The sequence below is a fragment of the Chelonia mydas genome, chromosome 1 (genome assembly GCF_015237465.2).
Source record: "Chelonia mydas isolate rCheMyd1 chromosome 1, rCheMyd1.pri.v2, whole genome shotgun sequence".
Lineage (NCBI taxonomy): Eukaryota > Metazoa > Chordata > Testudines > Cheloniidae > Chelonia > Chelonia mydas.
The window spans coordinates 40549805-40567027 of record NC_057849.1 but is presented as its reverse complement, the minus strand read 5'-3'; the positions used below and the strand labels follow the sequence as shown (position 1 = coordinate 40567027).

Genomic DNA, 17223 nt, shown 5'->3' with positions numbered 1-17223 from the left:
GCATTTATCTTTACTGAGTTTCATCTTGTAGAATTTCAGACCAACTATCCAATTTGTCCGGATCATTTTGAATTCTAATCCTGTCCTCCAAGGTGTTTGCAAGCCCTCCCAGTTTGTTATCATCTGCAGATTTTATAAGTATGCTCTCCTCTCCACTATCCAGGTCATGAATGAAAATAATGAGTAGTACTGGATGCAGGAGTGACCCCACTAGATACATCCTCCCAGTTTTGACAGCAAACCATTGATATTTGTATAGCTTGCATTTATTTTTAAACTGCGTCAACAATAAGTATGCCACTGGCACAGTCAGGAGACTGGACAAGATGAGAACATTACTGTGTTCTGGTATGGCAATATTTACACTACTTTGAAAGGCCTACTCATTGCATTGCTTAAACTAACAGAATCCTGTACGTGCTCCTATTAGGTGCTGTGGTTTTTGGGTGATTATTTTGTTTTGTTGTCATTTTGAAAAAGAAGTTTTACATGTTTATGGGGAGAGAAAATCCATTGATGCACAGCTATTCAAAGAAAATGTGTTAATCTCTGGGTTAGCATCTTGCAGAGAAGGGGAAATAGAAAGACAACATACAAGCATTATTGGGGGCAGAAAGTCAAGGATGAGTCTTTTCTTCTTGGGACCTGAATCGAGGATCATCTGATCCGAAAGCAGTACTCTCTATCACTGCTGCTGTTCTCTCCTACTACTTTCCGTTTTCCTGGCTTGTAGGAGGAGTGGGAGCTTCCGTCTGTCAATGAGCCCAGCTGTCTGCTTGCTTGAACTGAGACGTTTTCCATTCTCTCTTTTCTTCTTTCTCTTCATCGAGCAAGTTGGGAAGTCCCATTCCCATTTTGGTTGTCAACACCCTCATCTCTGAATGCGCTGGCCACTGTTTTCCTTGTTGCATTATTTTTATTGTCCTTTCATTGCAGCATGTGTTAACTTGGAGTGTAAGCTCTTCAGGACAGGGCCTTGTGCATTCATTTTACTTGATATGCTTCCAGGAACTGTTGTAGTACAACAGTAAATTAAGCCCTTGTCTACTCTTCGGAGTTAGGTCGACGTAAGGTAGCTTACATCAGCTTACACTACAACCTTGCTCCCGCCGATGTAAGTGCCCTACTGCATCGACATAATAACTTCATCTCCAGGAGAGGCGTAGGGCTTATGTCAGTGTAGTTAGGGTGACACAATGTCCATGTAGATGCTGCAGGTTACTTACATCGGTTGTTGGCTGTCATTCTTGTCAGTTTCATGGCTGAAGCTGTGACATTGACAAGAAAGCTGCTCAGAGCTTGGGCTGTCACCCTGAGATGGGTGGGGGGCTCCAACTAGAGGCTGGCTGCCCCCGGGCTCCCTTCTCCCAGCCGGGCTGTGCCTGCCTTGCTTGCACCAAGGCTCCCGGCTCCCCACTGGGAGTCTGGCAGCCACCCGGGCTCTCAGCGGACAGCGGGGAGCGCTGAGCCAAGAGCCTGGGGAGCAGCCAGGCTCTCAGCGGGGAGCTGCATGTGGAGCTGAAAGCGGTCTCTCAGCCCCCCGCACTGCCCCTCTCAAGTTAGTGGAAGCGCTCCTGGTAAAGACACACACCACCACCAGAAGGAGGGTAGTGTGGACATGAACCACCATATGCATAGACAACTGGTGCCTCCCTATAGTGGGGTGCGGCGCTCCACAATCTAAAGGGGAGGACGTGATTTGTCCCACGTGTCCTCTGTCCAGTGACCCCCGCCCTGAGCCCCCGTGGTCTCCCCGCCACACGTTACTTGTGGGAGCTCTGTCCTTCTCTCCCTGCACCTCCCCCCAGTACTTTTGGCCGCTCTCCCTGGCAGCCAAGCGGGAAGCAGGACGGAGCCATTTCTGCCTGGCTGAGAGACTGTGGTGTCTTGCTCCCTGCCCGGGCTCAGCTGCCTGGGTCAGGGGCCGAGCAAGCGGGATGTTTCTGGCTCGCTCAGCTCCTGTCCCCAGCAAGTGAGCGGCCACCGCCCAAGCCCTGCTGCCGGGGATAGAGGCTGAACGAGTCGGAACCCTCTCCTCCCCGGAATGCTCGGACCCTGTCCCTGGCAGCCGAGCTTGGGCAGGGAGTGGGCAGCCGCTTGCCTCCCAGCCAGGCACTCTCAGGCAGAAGCAGCTCCGTCCTGCTCCCCACCCTGCTACCAGGGAGAGCAGCCAAACGTGCAGGGGGAGAACAGGGAAAGAAGGACAGAGCCGCTCTCCCTCCCCACGCTAGCAGGCCAATCGGGGGTGGGGGGCACTTGAGACCCACCCCCCCATGTCCTCCCTACACATTGCCTTTGACCATAGGTCTACTTAGGGCATGCCTACGCTACAAACTTATGTATCTTAACAAGAGAATGCATCTTCATGTTTGGCCTAAAATACATACAGGAACAGTATTTTTATTTATTTATTTTTTCCATGAGAGAGAGAGAATGCACGGGGCTTTTTTCATGTGTTGCCTTCAAGGGATTTCTAAGCCTACTACAACTAAACCCATTTCAACAGAAGTGTCTGTATGCATACACATGCACTCAGATATTGACTTTAACAGGACTTATGTAATTAACTCTTCCTGGGTTTGAAAGCCTCGTGTAATTTTTTTTTAAAAAACATGTAACATCTCTTGAATGAAATGTTTACACCTACAGTCTCTGTCTAGAAATGCCTTGTTATAAGTCATCACTGTATCTTACAAGCATTTGTTTGCAAATGATGAGCAGCGACACTTGGAATATTTCCAAATGGCTTAACTTCAGGACCTTGGATATGTCTAAATCTTATACCTGGCAGGTTTCCTTCACGAGACACTGGTGATCAAATGCCGCACATGTTAAAGAATCTACCATTTTGGGATGTACTGTATGAACTCAGTTAAGAGAACAAACCATTATGTGCAATTTATTACTTTAATACAAATACGTTGCATCAAAGTATTTTAAAACGGTTTGTATTAGTTGTGAAGTTTCCTAGGTAATTTTATCATTTTCTGATTCTTATGTTCCTTAACCCCTTTCTATGTCAGTTTCATGCAGCTGGCCTGATGCTTACTCTGAGTAGGTATAAATATACCTGCCTCCCAACTCCAGAGGCTGGAGCTTCTCCCTGCTAGGGAAATTTAGATGGTGTATGACTTCCTGATCCTGGGTAGAGCTGGTTGAGAGAATTAGTAAATAAACTTCATGCCAATCTTTTAAAAAATTTTATTGGCTTTTGTGAAATTGACCAAATTTTTTTAAAATCAGAAAAGTTTGACCAGCTAGATAGTTTATACAAACCTGATAAATAGTTTGAAAATTATTTTATTATCAAAAGCAATTTTTAAATGAAAATCTTTGCCAAAAAATTGAAATTGAAATTGTTTTGAGTAACTCTAATTCTGGGCATCTGAAATGAAAATCAAGCCTTTGTCTTAGTTTTACTTTGCATTACTCTATTCTCTCCTGATACGCATGTTACCATGGCTATTCTCTGTCTGGAAGGACTAAAATAAGCTTCCCTTAGGGTATGTTTACACTACAAAATTAGGTCGAATTTATAGAAGTCGATTTTTTTAGAAAGTGATTTTATACAGTCGATTGTGTGTGACCCCACTAAATCCCACTTGGCACATTAAGTCGGCTGAGTGCGTCCACAGTACCAAGGCGAGCGTCGACTTTTGGAGCGTTGCACTGTGGGTAGCTATCCCACAGTTCCCGCAGTCTCTGCCGCCCACTGGAATTCTGGGTTAAGCTCCCAATGCCTGAGGGGGCAAAAACATTGTTGTGGATGGTTTTGGATACATGTCGTCAGTCGCCCCTCCCTCTGTGAAAGCAATGGCAGACAATCGTTTCGCGCCTTTTTTCCGTGCGGGCGCCATACTGCTTTCAGCAGATGGTGCAGTAGGGCTGCAAACCATCGTCATCGAACGACCGCTTCCGCTGCCACTCTACTCTCCTGCTGCTATGAATCCACCTCGCAGGTCCTCTATATGACCATCGTCATCCACTGCTTCTGCTGCCACGCTGCTCTCCTGGTGGTCTCGCAGGGCCGCTTCTGCTGCCACGCTGCTCTCCTGGTGGTCTCGCAGGGCTGCTTCTGCTGCCACTCTGCTTGGCTGCTTTTGTCTTGCCATACCATGGCAAGCGTGCAGCCCGCTCAGCTGTTGTGTCCTGGCAGCAGACGGTGCAGATGGTCTGCAACACTGGTCATCCAACCACCGCTTCCCCTGCAACTCTGCTCTCCTGCAGACGCCATACCACGGCAAGCATGGAGCCCACTCAGATCACCGCGGCAGTTATGAGCATTGTAAACACTTTGTGCATTATCATGCAGTATATGCAGAACCAGAACCTGCAAAAGCAGGCAAGAAGGCGATGGCAGCGCGGTGACGAGAGTGATGAGGACACGGACATAGACTTCTCTCAAAGCACGGGCCCCGGCAATTTGGCCATCCTGGTGGCAATGGGGCAGGCTCATGCCATGGAACACCGATTCTGGGCCTGGGAAACAAGCATAGACTGGTGGGACCACATAGTCTTGCAGGACTGGGATGATTCCCAGTGGCTGCGAAACTTTCATATGCGTAAGGGCACTTTCATGGAACTTCGTGACTTGCTTTCCCCTGCCCTGAAGCACAAGAATACCAAGATGAGAGCAGCCTTCACAGTTCACAAGGGAGTGGCGATAGCCCTCCGGAAGCTTGCAACACCAGACAGCTACCGGTCAGTCGGGAATCAATTTGGAGTGAGCAAATCTACTGTGTGGGCTGCTGTGATCCAAGTAGCCAACGCAATCACTGAGCTGCTGATATCAAGGGTAGTGACTCTGGGAAATGTGAAGGTCATAGTGGATGGCTTTGCTGCAATGGGATTCCCTAACTGTGGTGGGGCGATAGAACGCATATCCCTATCTTGGGACAGGAGCACCAAGGCAGCCAGTACATAAACCGCAAGGGGTACTTTTCAATGGTGCTGCAAACACTGGTGGATCACAAGGGACGTTTCACCAACATCAACGTGGGATGGCCGGGAAAGGTACATAACACTCGCATCTTCAGGAACTCTGGTTTCCAGACCAGAAAATAACCATTGAGGATGTTGAAATGTCTATAGTTACCCTTGGGGACCAAGCCTACCCCTTAATGCCATGGTTCATGAAGTCATACACAGGCACCCTGGACAGTAGTCAGGAGCTGTTCAACTTTCGGCTGAGCAAGTGCAGAATGGTGGTAGAATGTGCATTTGGGCGTTTAAAAGCGTGCTGGTGCGGTTTACTGACTCGGTTAGACCTCAATGAAACCAATATTCCCATTGTTATTACTGCTTGTTGTGTGCCCCACAACCTCTGTGAGAGTAAGGGGGAGATGTTTATGGCGGGGTGGGAAGTTGAGGCAAATCATTTGGCCACTGATTACATGCAGCCAGACACCAGGGCGGTTAGAAGAACACAGCAGGGCGCGCTGTGCATCACAGAAGCTTTGAAAACCAGTTTCATGGCTGACCAGGCTACGGTGTGACAGTTCTGTTTTTCTCCTTGATGAAAACCCACCCCCTTGGTTCACTCTACTTCCATGTAAGCCAACCACCCTCCCCTCCCGCCTTTGATCCCCTTGGGGATTGGTCCTGCTTTGAGCAGGGGTTTGGACTAGATGACCTCCTGAGGTCCCTTCCAACCCTGATATTCTATGATTCTATGATCACCACTTGAAGAGGCAATAAAGTCATTGTTGTTTCAAATTCATGCATTCTTTATTAATTCGTCACACAAATAGGGGAATAACTGCCAAGGTAGCCTGGGAGGGGTGGGGGAAGGGGGAAGCACCAGGTGGGGTAGGGTGGGGGAGGAGGGAAGGACAAAGCCACACTGCCCTTCAAAACGTATTGAATGCCAGCCTTCTGTTGCTTGGGCAGTCCTCTGGGGTGGAGTGGTTGGGTGACCGGGGGTGGGGTGGACCCCCCCACACACACACACGCATTCTCGGGCGTCTGGGTGAGGAGGCTATGGAACTTGGGGAGGAGGGCAGTTGATTACACAGGGGCTGCAGTGGCGGTCTGTGCCTTTCTTGCACCTCAACCATACGCCGGAGCATATCAGTTTGATCCTCCAGTAGCCTCAGCATCGCATCCTGCCTCCTCTCATCACGCTGCCTCCACCTCTCCTGTTGCTCCAGCCATCTGTCCTTGCGTTCATTTTGTGCTTTCCTGGACTCTGCCATTGTCTGCATCCACGCATTCTGCTGGGCTCTTTCAGTTTGGGAGGACTGCATGAGCTCAGAGAACATTTCATCGCGAGTGCCTTTGTTTTTTGCCTTCTTATCTGCGCTAGCCTCTGGCACGGAGGTGCTAGTGGCAGCGTTGAAACATTTGCAGCTGCAGGAGGGAAAAAAGAGAGAGTAAAATTGAAAAAGACACATTGGCCATTTAAAAGGAGGGGCTGATAGTTGGGTTTGTGCTGCACGTTAAAGCAAAAACAACACCCCTCCCCCCCAATTCTCTGGGATGATCGCTTCACCCCTCCCCACACCCCGTGACTAACAGCGGGGATGATTTCTTTTCAGCCACAGGCAAACAGCCCAGCAGGAACAGCCACCTCCTGAATGTCCCCTTAATAAAATTCCCCTATTTCAACCAGGTGACAATGAATGATATCACTCTCCTGAGGATAACAGAGAGATAAAGAACGGATGTTGCTTGAATGCCAGCAAACACCGGGACCACAAGCTGCCATGTTTTCTTATGCAATGATTCCAGACTACGTGCTACTGGCCTGCCGTGGTAAAGTGTCCTACCATGGAGGACGCAATAAGGCTGCCCTCCGCAGAAACCTTTTGCAAAGGCTTTGGGAGTACCTCCAGGAGCGCTTCATTGAGATGTCCCTGGAGGATTTCCGCTCCATCCCCAGACACGTTAACAGACTTTTCCAGTGGCTGTACTGGCCGTGAATGCATCCCAAGTCTTCAGGGCAAATTAATCATTAAACATGCTTGCTTATAAACCTTGTATTATATTTACAAAGGTACACTCACCAGAGATGCCTTCTCTGCCTTCAAGGTCCGGGAGCCCTGGTTGTTCCTGGCTGTTGGGGAGAACGGTTTCTCCGCTTGCCTGTTGTGCGCTATCTTCAATCTCCCCCTCCTTATCATCTTCCTCATCTCCAAAATCCTCATCCCTGTTGCGTGAGACTCCCTTGCAGGAGTCCATGTACAGGTGTGGGGTTGTAGGGGCACCCCCTAGAATTGCATGCAGCTCATCAGAGAAGCAGCATGTCTGGGGCTCTGACCCCAAGTGGGCGTTTGCCTCTTGGGTTTTTTGGTACGCTTGCCTGAGCTCTTTAAGTTTCACATGGCACTGCTGTGGGTCCCTGTTATAGTCTCTGTCCTTCATGCCCTTGGAGATTTTTTTCAAGTATTTTGGCATTTCGTCTTTTGGAATGGAGTTCTGCTAGCACGGATTTGTCTCCCCATACAGCGATCAGATCCAGTACCTCCTGTTTGGTCCATGCTGGAGCACTTTTGCGATTCTGGGACTCCATGGTCACCTGTGCTGATGAGCTCTGCATGGTCACCTGTGCTGATCAGCTCGCCACACTGGCCAAACAGGAAATGAAATTCAAAAGTTCGTGGGGCTTTTCCTGTCTACCTGGCCAGTGCATCTGAGTTGAGAGTGCTGTCCAGAGCGTCACAATGGAGCACTCTGGGATAGCTCCGGAAGGCCAATACCGTCAAATTGTGTCCACGCTACCCCAAATTCGACCCAGCGAGGTCGATTTCAGCGCTAATCCCCTCGTCGGGGAGGAGTACCGAAATTGTTTTTAAGAGCCCATTAAGTCGACAAAAATGGCTTTGTTATGTGGAGGGTGCAGGGTTAAATAGATGTAACGCTGCTAAATTCGACCTAAACTCCTAGTGTAGACGACGGCTTAGACTTCAGTTAATGGTGCTAGTAGTGGTCCCCTTTCTGTCCTGGGAGCTGAAAGCATTGCAGCTACAAGTCCTCCCTGCTTCCACCTGCTTGGGTCATAAGAAGAAAAAAATAGGGTTATGAACCTTGGTTTGCACTTTAGTACTGCATAACATTGCCTCTATACCAGGTTTTTATTTATTAGTTTAGTACTGTGCTGGTGAATGTATAGACATTCAGAGATGACCAACCCTTCCTGCAGATAGAATACTGTCTAAGGGCCAGATTGTTATACACTTCCGCACAGTGAGCACTCCACGGGTAGTACTGTTCATCCTGAATGATGCTATTGCAACCTTGCTGTAAGAAACCAGGGAGGAAATCCTTTTAGTAATTTGTCTGTCTGTCTGTCTCCTGTCCCATCCTTCCCCACCCCAACTTCTCCTTCCCACCTCAATTTAATCCCTTCAATGTTCCAGACAAAAGAAAATTATTTCTTTTTCAGGTCATTATTTTGAATATTGAGTAAAGCCATTTCTGACATGAATTTCTGAGCACTGATCATCTTATTATGAAATGTACAATGTCTGTTGTTTTTGCTATCCAAACCAGTGCTTCATCCACTCAAACAGCTTGACCCCTTGTCACTGTACCCATCATACTGATTGTAATCATGTTTATTACAGTAGTGCCTAATGCCCATCCAAGAATGGGGCCCATTGTGCTAAACACCCTACAAACACGGGGTAGTAGTCGACTCTCCCACCCCAAAGAGCTTACCATCTAAATAGACAACACAAGCACAGGGTGAGGGAGGGGCTATAACACACAAGCAGAGTGAATAGTTTGGCAGCAGACAACATGTCGATTCCACGACTTTTATCTTCTTGATTAGGCATTTACTAGAGCCTTGAAGAGTGTTCTAAATTCTAGTTGTTTCTTGGCAATAGCCTGTTTTTGTTCATTCTTTAAAGCTTATTAGTCCCAGGCTTTTATTTATTTATATATATATATATATATATATATATATATATATATATATATATATATATGTGTGTATATATGTGTATATATATATATATATATATATATATATATATGTGTATATATATATGTGCATATATGTGTATATATATATGTGCATATATGTGTATATATATATGTGCATATATGTGTATATATATATATATATAAAAATGTGGGCTAGGCCTGAAAGGCTAATTCTCATGTCTCGATCATCTGTTCTGGCACAATCTTGATCTCCTTTTCTTGGGGAATTTGTATCAGTTTCCTGCATCTGTCACCCATCCTTATATGTGAATGGTGATTCAAGTAATTAATTTTGTTGTTGTTAGCAATTAATTATCCTTGCCAAATCTTGGAGGACCTATTGTCTCCTTCAGACGCAATGTTCTCAGGAAAAGTATTACTTACCTCTTGAGCAATCTTCAATTCAATGATAAATATGTTTTGATGACTCTGAGCTTTTTGAATGAAGAATGTTGCTGGACAACCCTGTAGTACAGCAAGAACGCTAGGCTCTGCCAATGATGTTGGCCTCCAGCCAGGCAGGAGGCTAAAATGGGGAAAGCCTTCACTGCACACACTAAGATTAAGTCTGTACACTTACATATCCAATTATCTGTTTACTGTCAGACACAGATATTCCCTGTTGGGCATCAGCGCTTAGAGGTGGCTTTCCTTGTGGCAAAGTCTTGCTGCTTAGTGTAGAGCAACTATCTCCCAGCTCGGGGCTTGTGGTAGTGGGGTAGGGATGGAACTAGGGGTGCTGACATACTCCCTGGCTTGAAGTGGTTTCCATTATATATAGGGTTTATAGTTTGGTTCAATGGCTCTCAGCAGTCACACTATACAAATTGTTCCAGCAATCCTGGATAGTGGGGGTGCCAAATAGATCTGGTGATTACCATTGTCTGGTTATGCAATCCACTGTCACTGCTTTGAGCTGTGGGGGCTGGAAAGCACACAAACACCTATTCCTCTCTGTACACCACCAAATATGGAAGACAACTTCCCCACCCCCTCATATTGAGTCCATACTTTACATAAAATGCTGACCTGGTGGCTGCTTAAATACCATAGCTTTTACATTAGAAACATTGAATGTCACAGGTATGTAGCTGACCACTTAAATCTCCTTGCTCAATGTTTTAACAGGTAACAATATTTTTGAAATCAGTTTTTTTTCCCCTTGTTTTCTTTTTTCAGCCACAGCCATTGCTAACGAAAAGGTGCATGGAAACGCTGCACTGAGAATGTTTGAATTCTCAAAAGAGAACACATAGAGTGTAGAGAATGATGTGCAGCTGGGACTGATCTGTCCCCTTGTGATTTCTGTGCACACTGCCCTTAGCTTGTGTTTCTTATTAAAGTCTGGCCGCTGGCTGTAACGTTAGCTTAAAACACAATAATCAGCTAGAGTTCTCAAACCATAATGCAACTTAAAGTATTTGGCTCAGTGAAAAGAAAATAATCAGCAGCTAAGGGCCTGATCCAACTCCCATTGCACTCAGTGGGAATCTTTTTGTTGACCTCGGTGGAAGCCGGATTGATTCCTCCGTCTAAAAGAATGTTTTGGCCCTGAAATCACCATTGGTTACTGCACCAAGCAGATTTTTTTTTGCCTCATTTCTGCCTTTTCTGTTTATAAAAATACTTGTCTGAGGACCATATAACTCAGTGGTTATTTTGATTTTAAAAGGGGGAGTAGATCCTCAGGAGTTGTAAATCAGTTTAGCTCCAAGAACTGTTCTGTTGTTTTCCGAGAACCTCTCTACTCTATGGTAGCATGTAATCTATCACTCCCACAAAAAAGAGTTGAGCCTTATTATCTGTGCTGCAAGTCCCTGAGATGTGGCCTCTATTTGCGTAGACATGCTATACTTTCATGAATCAATGTGATAGACGAGGGGTAGGCAAACCTCGGCCCGCAGACCATGTCTGACCCACCAGACCTTTCAATCCGGTCCTCAAACGGCCGCTGAGGAGCAGGGTCTGGGGCTTGCCCTGCTCCAGAGCTCCAGCCGGGGAGCGGGGTCGAAGGCTTGCCTGCTCTGCATATGCCATGGCTCCGCGCAGTTCCTGGAAGCAGCGGCATGTCCCCTCTCTGGCTCCTGTGCGTAGGGGCAGCCAGGGGGCTCCGCATGCTGCTCCCGACCCTAGTGCCGGCTCTGCAGCTCCCATTGGCCGAGAACCAATTAGTTATATTGACACCCCCTATCTGCCATGTAGACAGCGCTATGTTGGCGGGAGAGCTTCTCCCACTGACATAGCTACCGCCTCTTGAGGCGGCGGATTAACTATGCCAACAAGAGAGTTCTCTCCTGTCATTTTAGCGCTTCTTTAGTGCTACAGCAGTGCAACTGCATCCGTGCAGCTGCGCTGATGCAGCATTTTAAGTGTAGATTTGCCCCAAATTAGGTGCAGAGTTGAGATTAAAACCCAGGAATCCTGAGTTTGTCAAAGTACCTATAGTATTAAACTCCAGCTCCCAGTTGCTTGCTTCAGACACTAGCTCTCTTGGCTACAGCAAATGTGTAGCAGTCCTCCTAGGTAGGCAGCTTTTCTTGTGGCCACAGCCTCCTAGACTGTGATGGGGGAGGGCTGGTGGCAAAGCAGCGGCCCCTCCCCTTCCTTGTTGTTCCTGGATGCACTGCCTTGGTGTTGGCTGCTGGGGCTGCAAGCAGGGGTTGGGCCCTGTCCCCGCTCTGGAGACAGCTGGGGCACAATGCTGGAGGAGCAGGCAGCCGGTGAGTTCCCCACCTTCCCAGAGGAGGTTGCGCTCAGGCTTCATGGCCTCATCCCTGGGGTGGCAGGTTCCAGCCACAGGGCTTCAGGCTCTGGCTGTGCAGCAGTGGGCCCCGGGCTCTGGCTGTGCAGCTTTGGGCTCCATCCCCAACCCACAGTCACGGGGCTTCAGGCTCTGGCCCCTCACTGTCTCCTCCAGCTCCGCCCCCCCCAACCCCATCACTCCTGGCCCCTGCTGCCTACCCCGACCCCCCATCCAGGTCTTAATTTGTGCCCAGGCTTGCCAGGACTGAGTAAGTCTGCTGTGAAAAGTGATACTTGTATGTTTGTTTACTGCTGGCTAGTAAGTCTTCTGTGAAAAGTAATTTTAACAAATATCACTTTTCACAGCAGATTTACTAGCTAGCAATAAATTACTATGATTCGTGCATATGCATTTGTTTTTCCTAAAGCTAATTAAGTATTTTAGGAAAAAGTGTGAGTGACTACCAGCAAGAGTTGGTGGCCGCACTCTGAGGCCACCAAAAAATTTGTCCTGAGAACCCCTGTTCTAAAGAGAGCTAATTTGTTGTCTTGGGGGACGGTGGGGAGGGAGAAGAGACACTGGGGGGGGGGGGGGACTTACAGGATATGGTAGATGGACAATGTTTATCCTAAATGAACCTCCAGGCTTTTTAGCAGGGTTTGCCATTGAAACAGTACCTGTGCCAACATGTCTGATGAGTTTTATTTGAATTTTCCTAAGATATGTGTATGATTCTTGTTTCCTATGTTGTTTATACGAGTTTGTTTTGAATAGCAGCAACATTTGAATTACCTTTTTAAAATTTACACTAATGTAGAACTATAGCAAATGAGAAAATAATATTAAAGACCTGTAGCTACCCGAATTTTTAGCTGTCATTTGGCATACCACAGAAAAATGTAGTCCATTCTGGAAGTGGGGTATCCAATACCTTGCCAGAGTTTGAGTATTTAAAAAAACAAAACAAAAGTCACTTCACGCTCACAAATATTTTGAAAACATACAAGTCCAATTGGTCGTAATCAGCCTGATTTGGTGTGAATTGTATAATATATTGTTTTAAATATAAAAGTCCTGTTGATCCCTAGACTAAGAGATCATTCTTGATTTTTGTCTGACTGTATGCTTTACCTCTTACTCTGCTTTTAATTTTATTTAGGAGATGGCTGTACGAGCTCTGAAGCAGACAGGCAGCAGAAGCATTGAAGCAGCTTTGGAGTACATTAGTAAGATGGGCTATCTGGATCCTAGAAATGAACAGATAGTACGTGTGATTAAACAGACCTCGCCAGGTAAGAAAAGTTTCCTTTAAATTATACCCCTCTTTCTTGCAATGTATTTATTTTTCAATTGAATTTGTAGTGGGTGAAAAGAGCTGAATTGACCGTAGTGGGCAGGAGTTTTCTGTTCATAGGAACAACAATACCAGCTTCTCCACTCAGTCCTGCCAGTGTGCCTCAACCCTGTTCTGAGAGTCCACTTTAGGGCGAAAGAGGGCGAGGCCCTGCATGCGCCACAGCAAACTGGACGTACTTTCTGTGGCAAGGTCCCTAGATTCAACAGGAGTCTGGTCTTGCAGACTGGAAATTCCCAGCAACTTCTGGCCTTCAATTCTATTGAATCCATGAAGGGACCATTAGATCATCTGCTCAGACCTCCTGTATGTCACAGGCCATTAACTTTCACCCAGATACCCCTGTGTTGAGCACAGTAACTTGTTTGACTCCCTTTATAGTTTATTCCAGTGATTAATCACTCTCACTGTTAAAAATTTATGCCTAATTGACAGAGGTAAAATCACCTCCTACTCCTAGGCTTACTCTGCTTGACAGAGTTTTACCGACATAGCTATGTTGGCTAGCAGTGTGAAAAAAATCACCCCTGCAGCAAACACGTAGTTATGTTGGCAAACCCCTGGTGTAGACACACCTGTGCCACCAGAAGGGAGGCTCCCTGAATGACATTAGCTATGCCTACCAAAGCACTCTTCTGGTGGCACAGGTGTGTCTACACCAGGGGTTTGCCAACATAATTACGTGTCTGCTGCAGGGGTGATTTTTTTCACATTGCTAACCAACATAGCTATGCCGGTAAAACTCTGCCGAGTGGTTCTCAACCAGGGGTACATGTAGCCCTGGGGGTACATCAACTGATCTAGATAGTTGCCTAGTTTTACAACAGACTACATAAAAAGCACTAGCAAAGTCAGTACAAACTAACATTTCATACAGACAAAATGAAAAGTAAGCAATTGTCCAGTAATAGTGTGCTGTGACACTTTTGTATTTTTATGTCTGATTTTGTAAGCAAGTAGTTTTTAAAGTGAGGTGAAACTTGGAGGTACGCAAGACAAATCCGACTCCTGACAGGGGTACAGGAGTCTGGAAAGGTTGAGAACCACAGATCTAAGTAGCTCGACCTATGGGATCAGATAGCATTGTCATTACCAGGATGTGGGAAGAGAAGTGGGTTGTGCTTAGCAATAACCTTGGGTTGGCCTCTCCTCTGGCCAGAGGTGAGTTTTTATATGTCACGGGTAACGTATAACGTTCTAAGGTCTTGTCTGTATTGGAAAACTTGTACCTAATTAATTAACAAAATCAAGTTAAAATCAGTTTTGTTACAGTGGCACAACCCCCTAGTGTAGCACTTAAACTGATTTAGCTTAATGCAGTAACTTCACTCACCATCCCTCCCCACTCCAGATCCCAGTAAGGGCACTCTGCAGTCCAGGGTCTGTGCTGGGGAGGGTGTTAAGACTGGGCAAGTCTAATGAGGAGTGGCTGGGAAGAGGGAAAGCTGCGGGGAAGGGAAAGGCCCTTGGAGGTTACTTGGAAGAGCTGGGGACAAAGCCATTTCTCCTGTTGTGGGTGATAGAGTGCTGTCCCTGGTAGCCGCTATGAGGAAGTGGGGTAAGGAGGAGCTTCTTGTGTGGTGATATATGGCTCTGGGTTCTGCCATGTGTGGGGCTGGGCCCTGCTGATTTCTATAAATCCTGCACTTCCAGTGGGACAATGTATGGGAGTGAGGGGGATACAGGGTACTTGCAGAGATTTTGTATTCCAGGCCCCCTTCCAGGTGTGTTGTATAGGAGATGATAATCTGGCAAACGGAATGGTAATTGCCAGGGTTCCTCTCTCCTTTTTTGGACTTGGGCATAAGGCATGTGTAGACAGGGCCTCAGATAAGCATTAGGAAGAATTTAAAATAATATTGACAGAATTATTTAATAACCATGTTTTGCCTTATGTGTAGGGTGATGGGTTTTTTCTTTCAAATATATTAAAATCATTATCCTCTGAACGCACATATTCCCTTTGGTAGGTCAGTTCATATTTTCAAAACCCTGTTCTTGCAATCTTTCCTGCCTAAAGGTTCTAGTTACCCAGCTGTTTTTCATTTTCTTTTGCTTTTACTTCCTGATCACATCCTGGTCTCATTTAAACAGAATGCCAGACTGTGGAGATTTTAGGATCAAATCACTACTGCAACTATTTAAAGCCCTTTTCTTTTAAGTTCTGTTGAAGCCTTCACTTTGTTATCCTCAAAAAAGCCAAACTCAGGTGGCTTGTGATTGGCGTGTGTCTGTCTGACATGCCAGAAAAACATTTTGATTTGTTTCGTATTAGAGTGCTTATGCTAGGTTGTGTAAGCCTCCTGCAATTGATTAGATGGCATACAAGCTTTGCTGGAAGCGTTTAGATTCCCAGTGTGAGCGTTTAAACACTTGCTTCAGAGATTCCCAGTTACGGTCTATGGCATGTACGTTTTCAAATCCTTTTCCTTTCTTCATATGGTTTTAACTTTTAATATTAAAATTGATAGCACATTTTTAGCATTCAACTGAGAACCAAATGGAGCCTATCTGACATCAGCTGTGGATGAGACTGAAAGAATCAGTGTTCTCTATGGGCGCAGTTAGCAGACACTATAAAATACACTAAGACGTAAACCCTTCCAGATGAAAGATATGCAGCCCCAAATTTTGCCATGCTAGATAGGAGGATGTGGGCAAAAATAATTTCTGGTGAGTCACGTAGTTAGTACCTCCACAGATCCAAACACTCCTCAAACTGATCAGCTTCACTGTCCCAGGAAATGTAAATTACATCTCTGTACCAGCAAGTTCCCAGGCACACCTCCAAAGGAGGACAGTAATGTTCACCCTGTTGCTTTTCTTCAGGGTTCCTGAGGGGGAAGCAGCTTCAGTTTGCAGCCAGTGCTCCCTGTGTGCTGTGCCAGCAGAGATGCTGAGTGGATATACTGCATCAATGCCGCCACAAGCCACATCCCCTTCCAGGCCAGTGCCAGCCACTCTTCTGGCTGTGCTGCACCAGCACGATCCCACTTCTACCTGGGAGATTTCTGCTCCCACATCCATATGTATCCCTGTGCACCTTCTCCAAGGGATACTTGTTTACTCCTGGGGGAATTCTGTGCCACTGCGCATATGCACAAGTTATGTCCCCCGCAGATTTCTTTGCTTCCCTTCAGAGAAATGACTTTCTGACAGGGAAGCCACAAGAGCGGTCATGCAGCCCTCCCCAGCAATATGTTTTGGGTGCCCAGGGCAGCCAGCAGAGAGGTAAATCACTGTGGGGCAGAGGATGGGACTGGGGAAGACCCAGCTGGTGGCTCCTACCCTGCGCTGGGGTCAGCACGGCATCCAGGGCCATGTCAGACCCACCCCCAGATTTCTCCCCTAGCTGTAGGAAGCTCTGTAAACTCTGCCGTCCCCTTCCCCACACTTCCTTTACCCATTGCTCCTCAGCTGCAGGGGGAGAGATCACTGTACAGGGGGCTGCTCTCCCATCCACCCAACCCCCGTGCATCCAGACCCCCTCATACCCAGACCCTCCCACCAAGCCTCACCCACCCCACACCCAGAACCCTCCGTGACAAGCCCCACTCCCCTCGCACCTGGACCACCCCGATGAGCCACCCGCACCTGGATCCCCACCCTACCGAGCCCCAACCAGCTGCATCTGGATCCCCACCCCACTGAGTCCCTCTCCCCTGCACACCCAGTCCTCCCCCACCCCCCAGCTGAGCCTCAACCACCTTCACCTGGACCCCCCTGCAGAGTCCCATTACTGTTGCACACAGAACCCCCCAATAAGCCCCTATGCATCCAGATCCCCCTTGCACCTGGATCCCTCACTGAGCTGCCCACACCCAGATTGCCCCACACAGAACCCTCTTAACCCACACCTGGATCCCCCCACAGTAAGCTCCTCCACATTTGGATCCTGCCTTGCTGAGCCTGCCTGCCCACACCTGGTGCACCTGGCACAGAGGGACAGGGTCCTGGGGTGTTTCTGGGCCAGGTCCTGTCCTTGCATTGTGTAAGGGTTGGGTGCAGCCTCGTTGCTGAGTCCGTGTACCGGGATGGAGGGAGGGGAGGCCGCAGGGTGATCTCCTATCTCTGTGCAGCCAGTGGCCTGTGCTCCCAAATGCCATGCTGGAGCCTTCACATTTATTTGACAAATAAAATTTGCAGAATTTTAAAATATTGTTTGCAGAATTTTTAATTTTTTGACGCAGAACGCTCT

General features: G+C 47.2%; 1 protein-coding gene and 1 long non-coding RNA gene across 5 annotated transcripts in view; one reads left to right on the top strand and one right to left on the bottom strand.

Annotated features, from left to right (window-relative positions):
* LATS2 (large tumor suppressor kinase 2) overlaps positions 1-17223 on the top strand; it is a 70762-nt gene that overhangs the window by 42486 nt on the left and 11053 nt on the right. For all 4 annotated transcript variants that reach the window (XM_037890963.2, XM_037890946.2, XM_037890953.2 and 1 more), the window contains one exon: positions 12831-12963. In XM_037890963.2, the coding sequence (XP_037746891.1) occupies positions 12831-12963 (133 nt within the window). The remainder of the gene's footprint in view (positions 1-12830; positions 12964-17223) is intronic.
* Positions 7775-17223, bottom strand: part of LOC114019347 — a 45155-nt gene continuing 35706 nt past the window's right edge. Inside the window, exon 3 of the long non-coding RNA XR_005224081.1 lies at positions 7775-7988. This is a non-coding gene — a long non-coding RNA (uncharacterized LOC114019347). The remainder of the gene's footprint in view (positions 7989-17223) is intronic.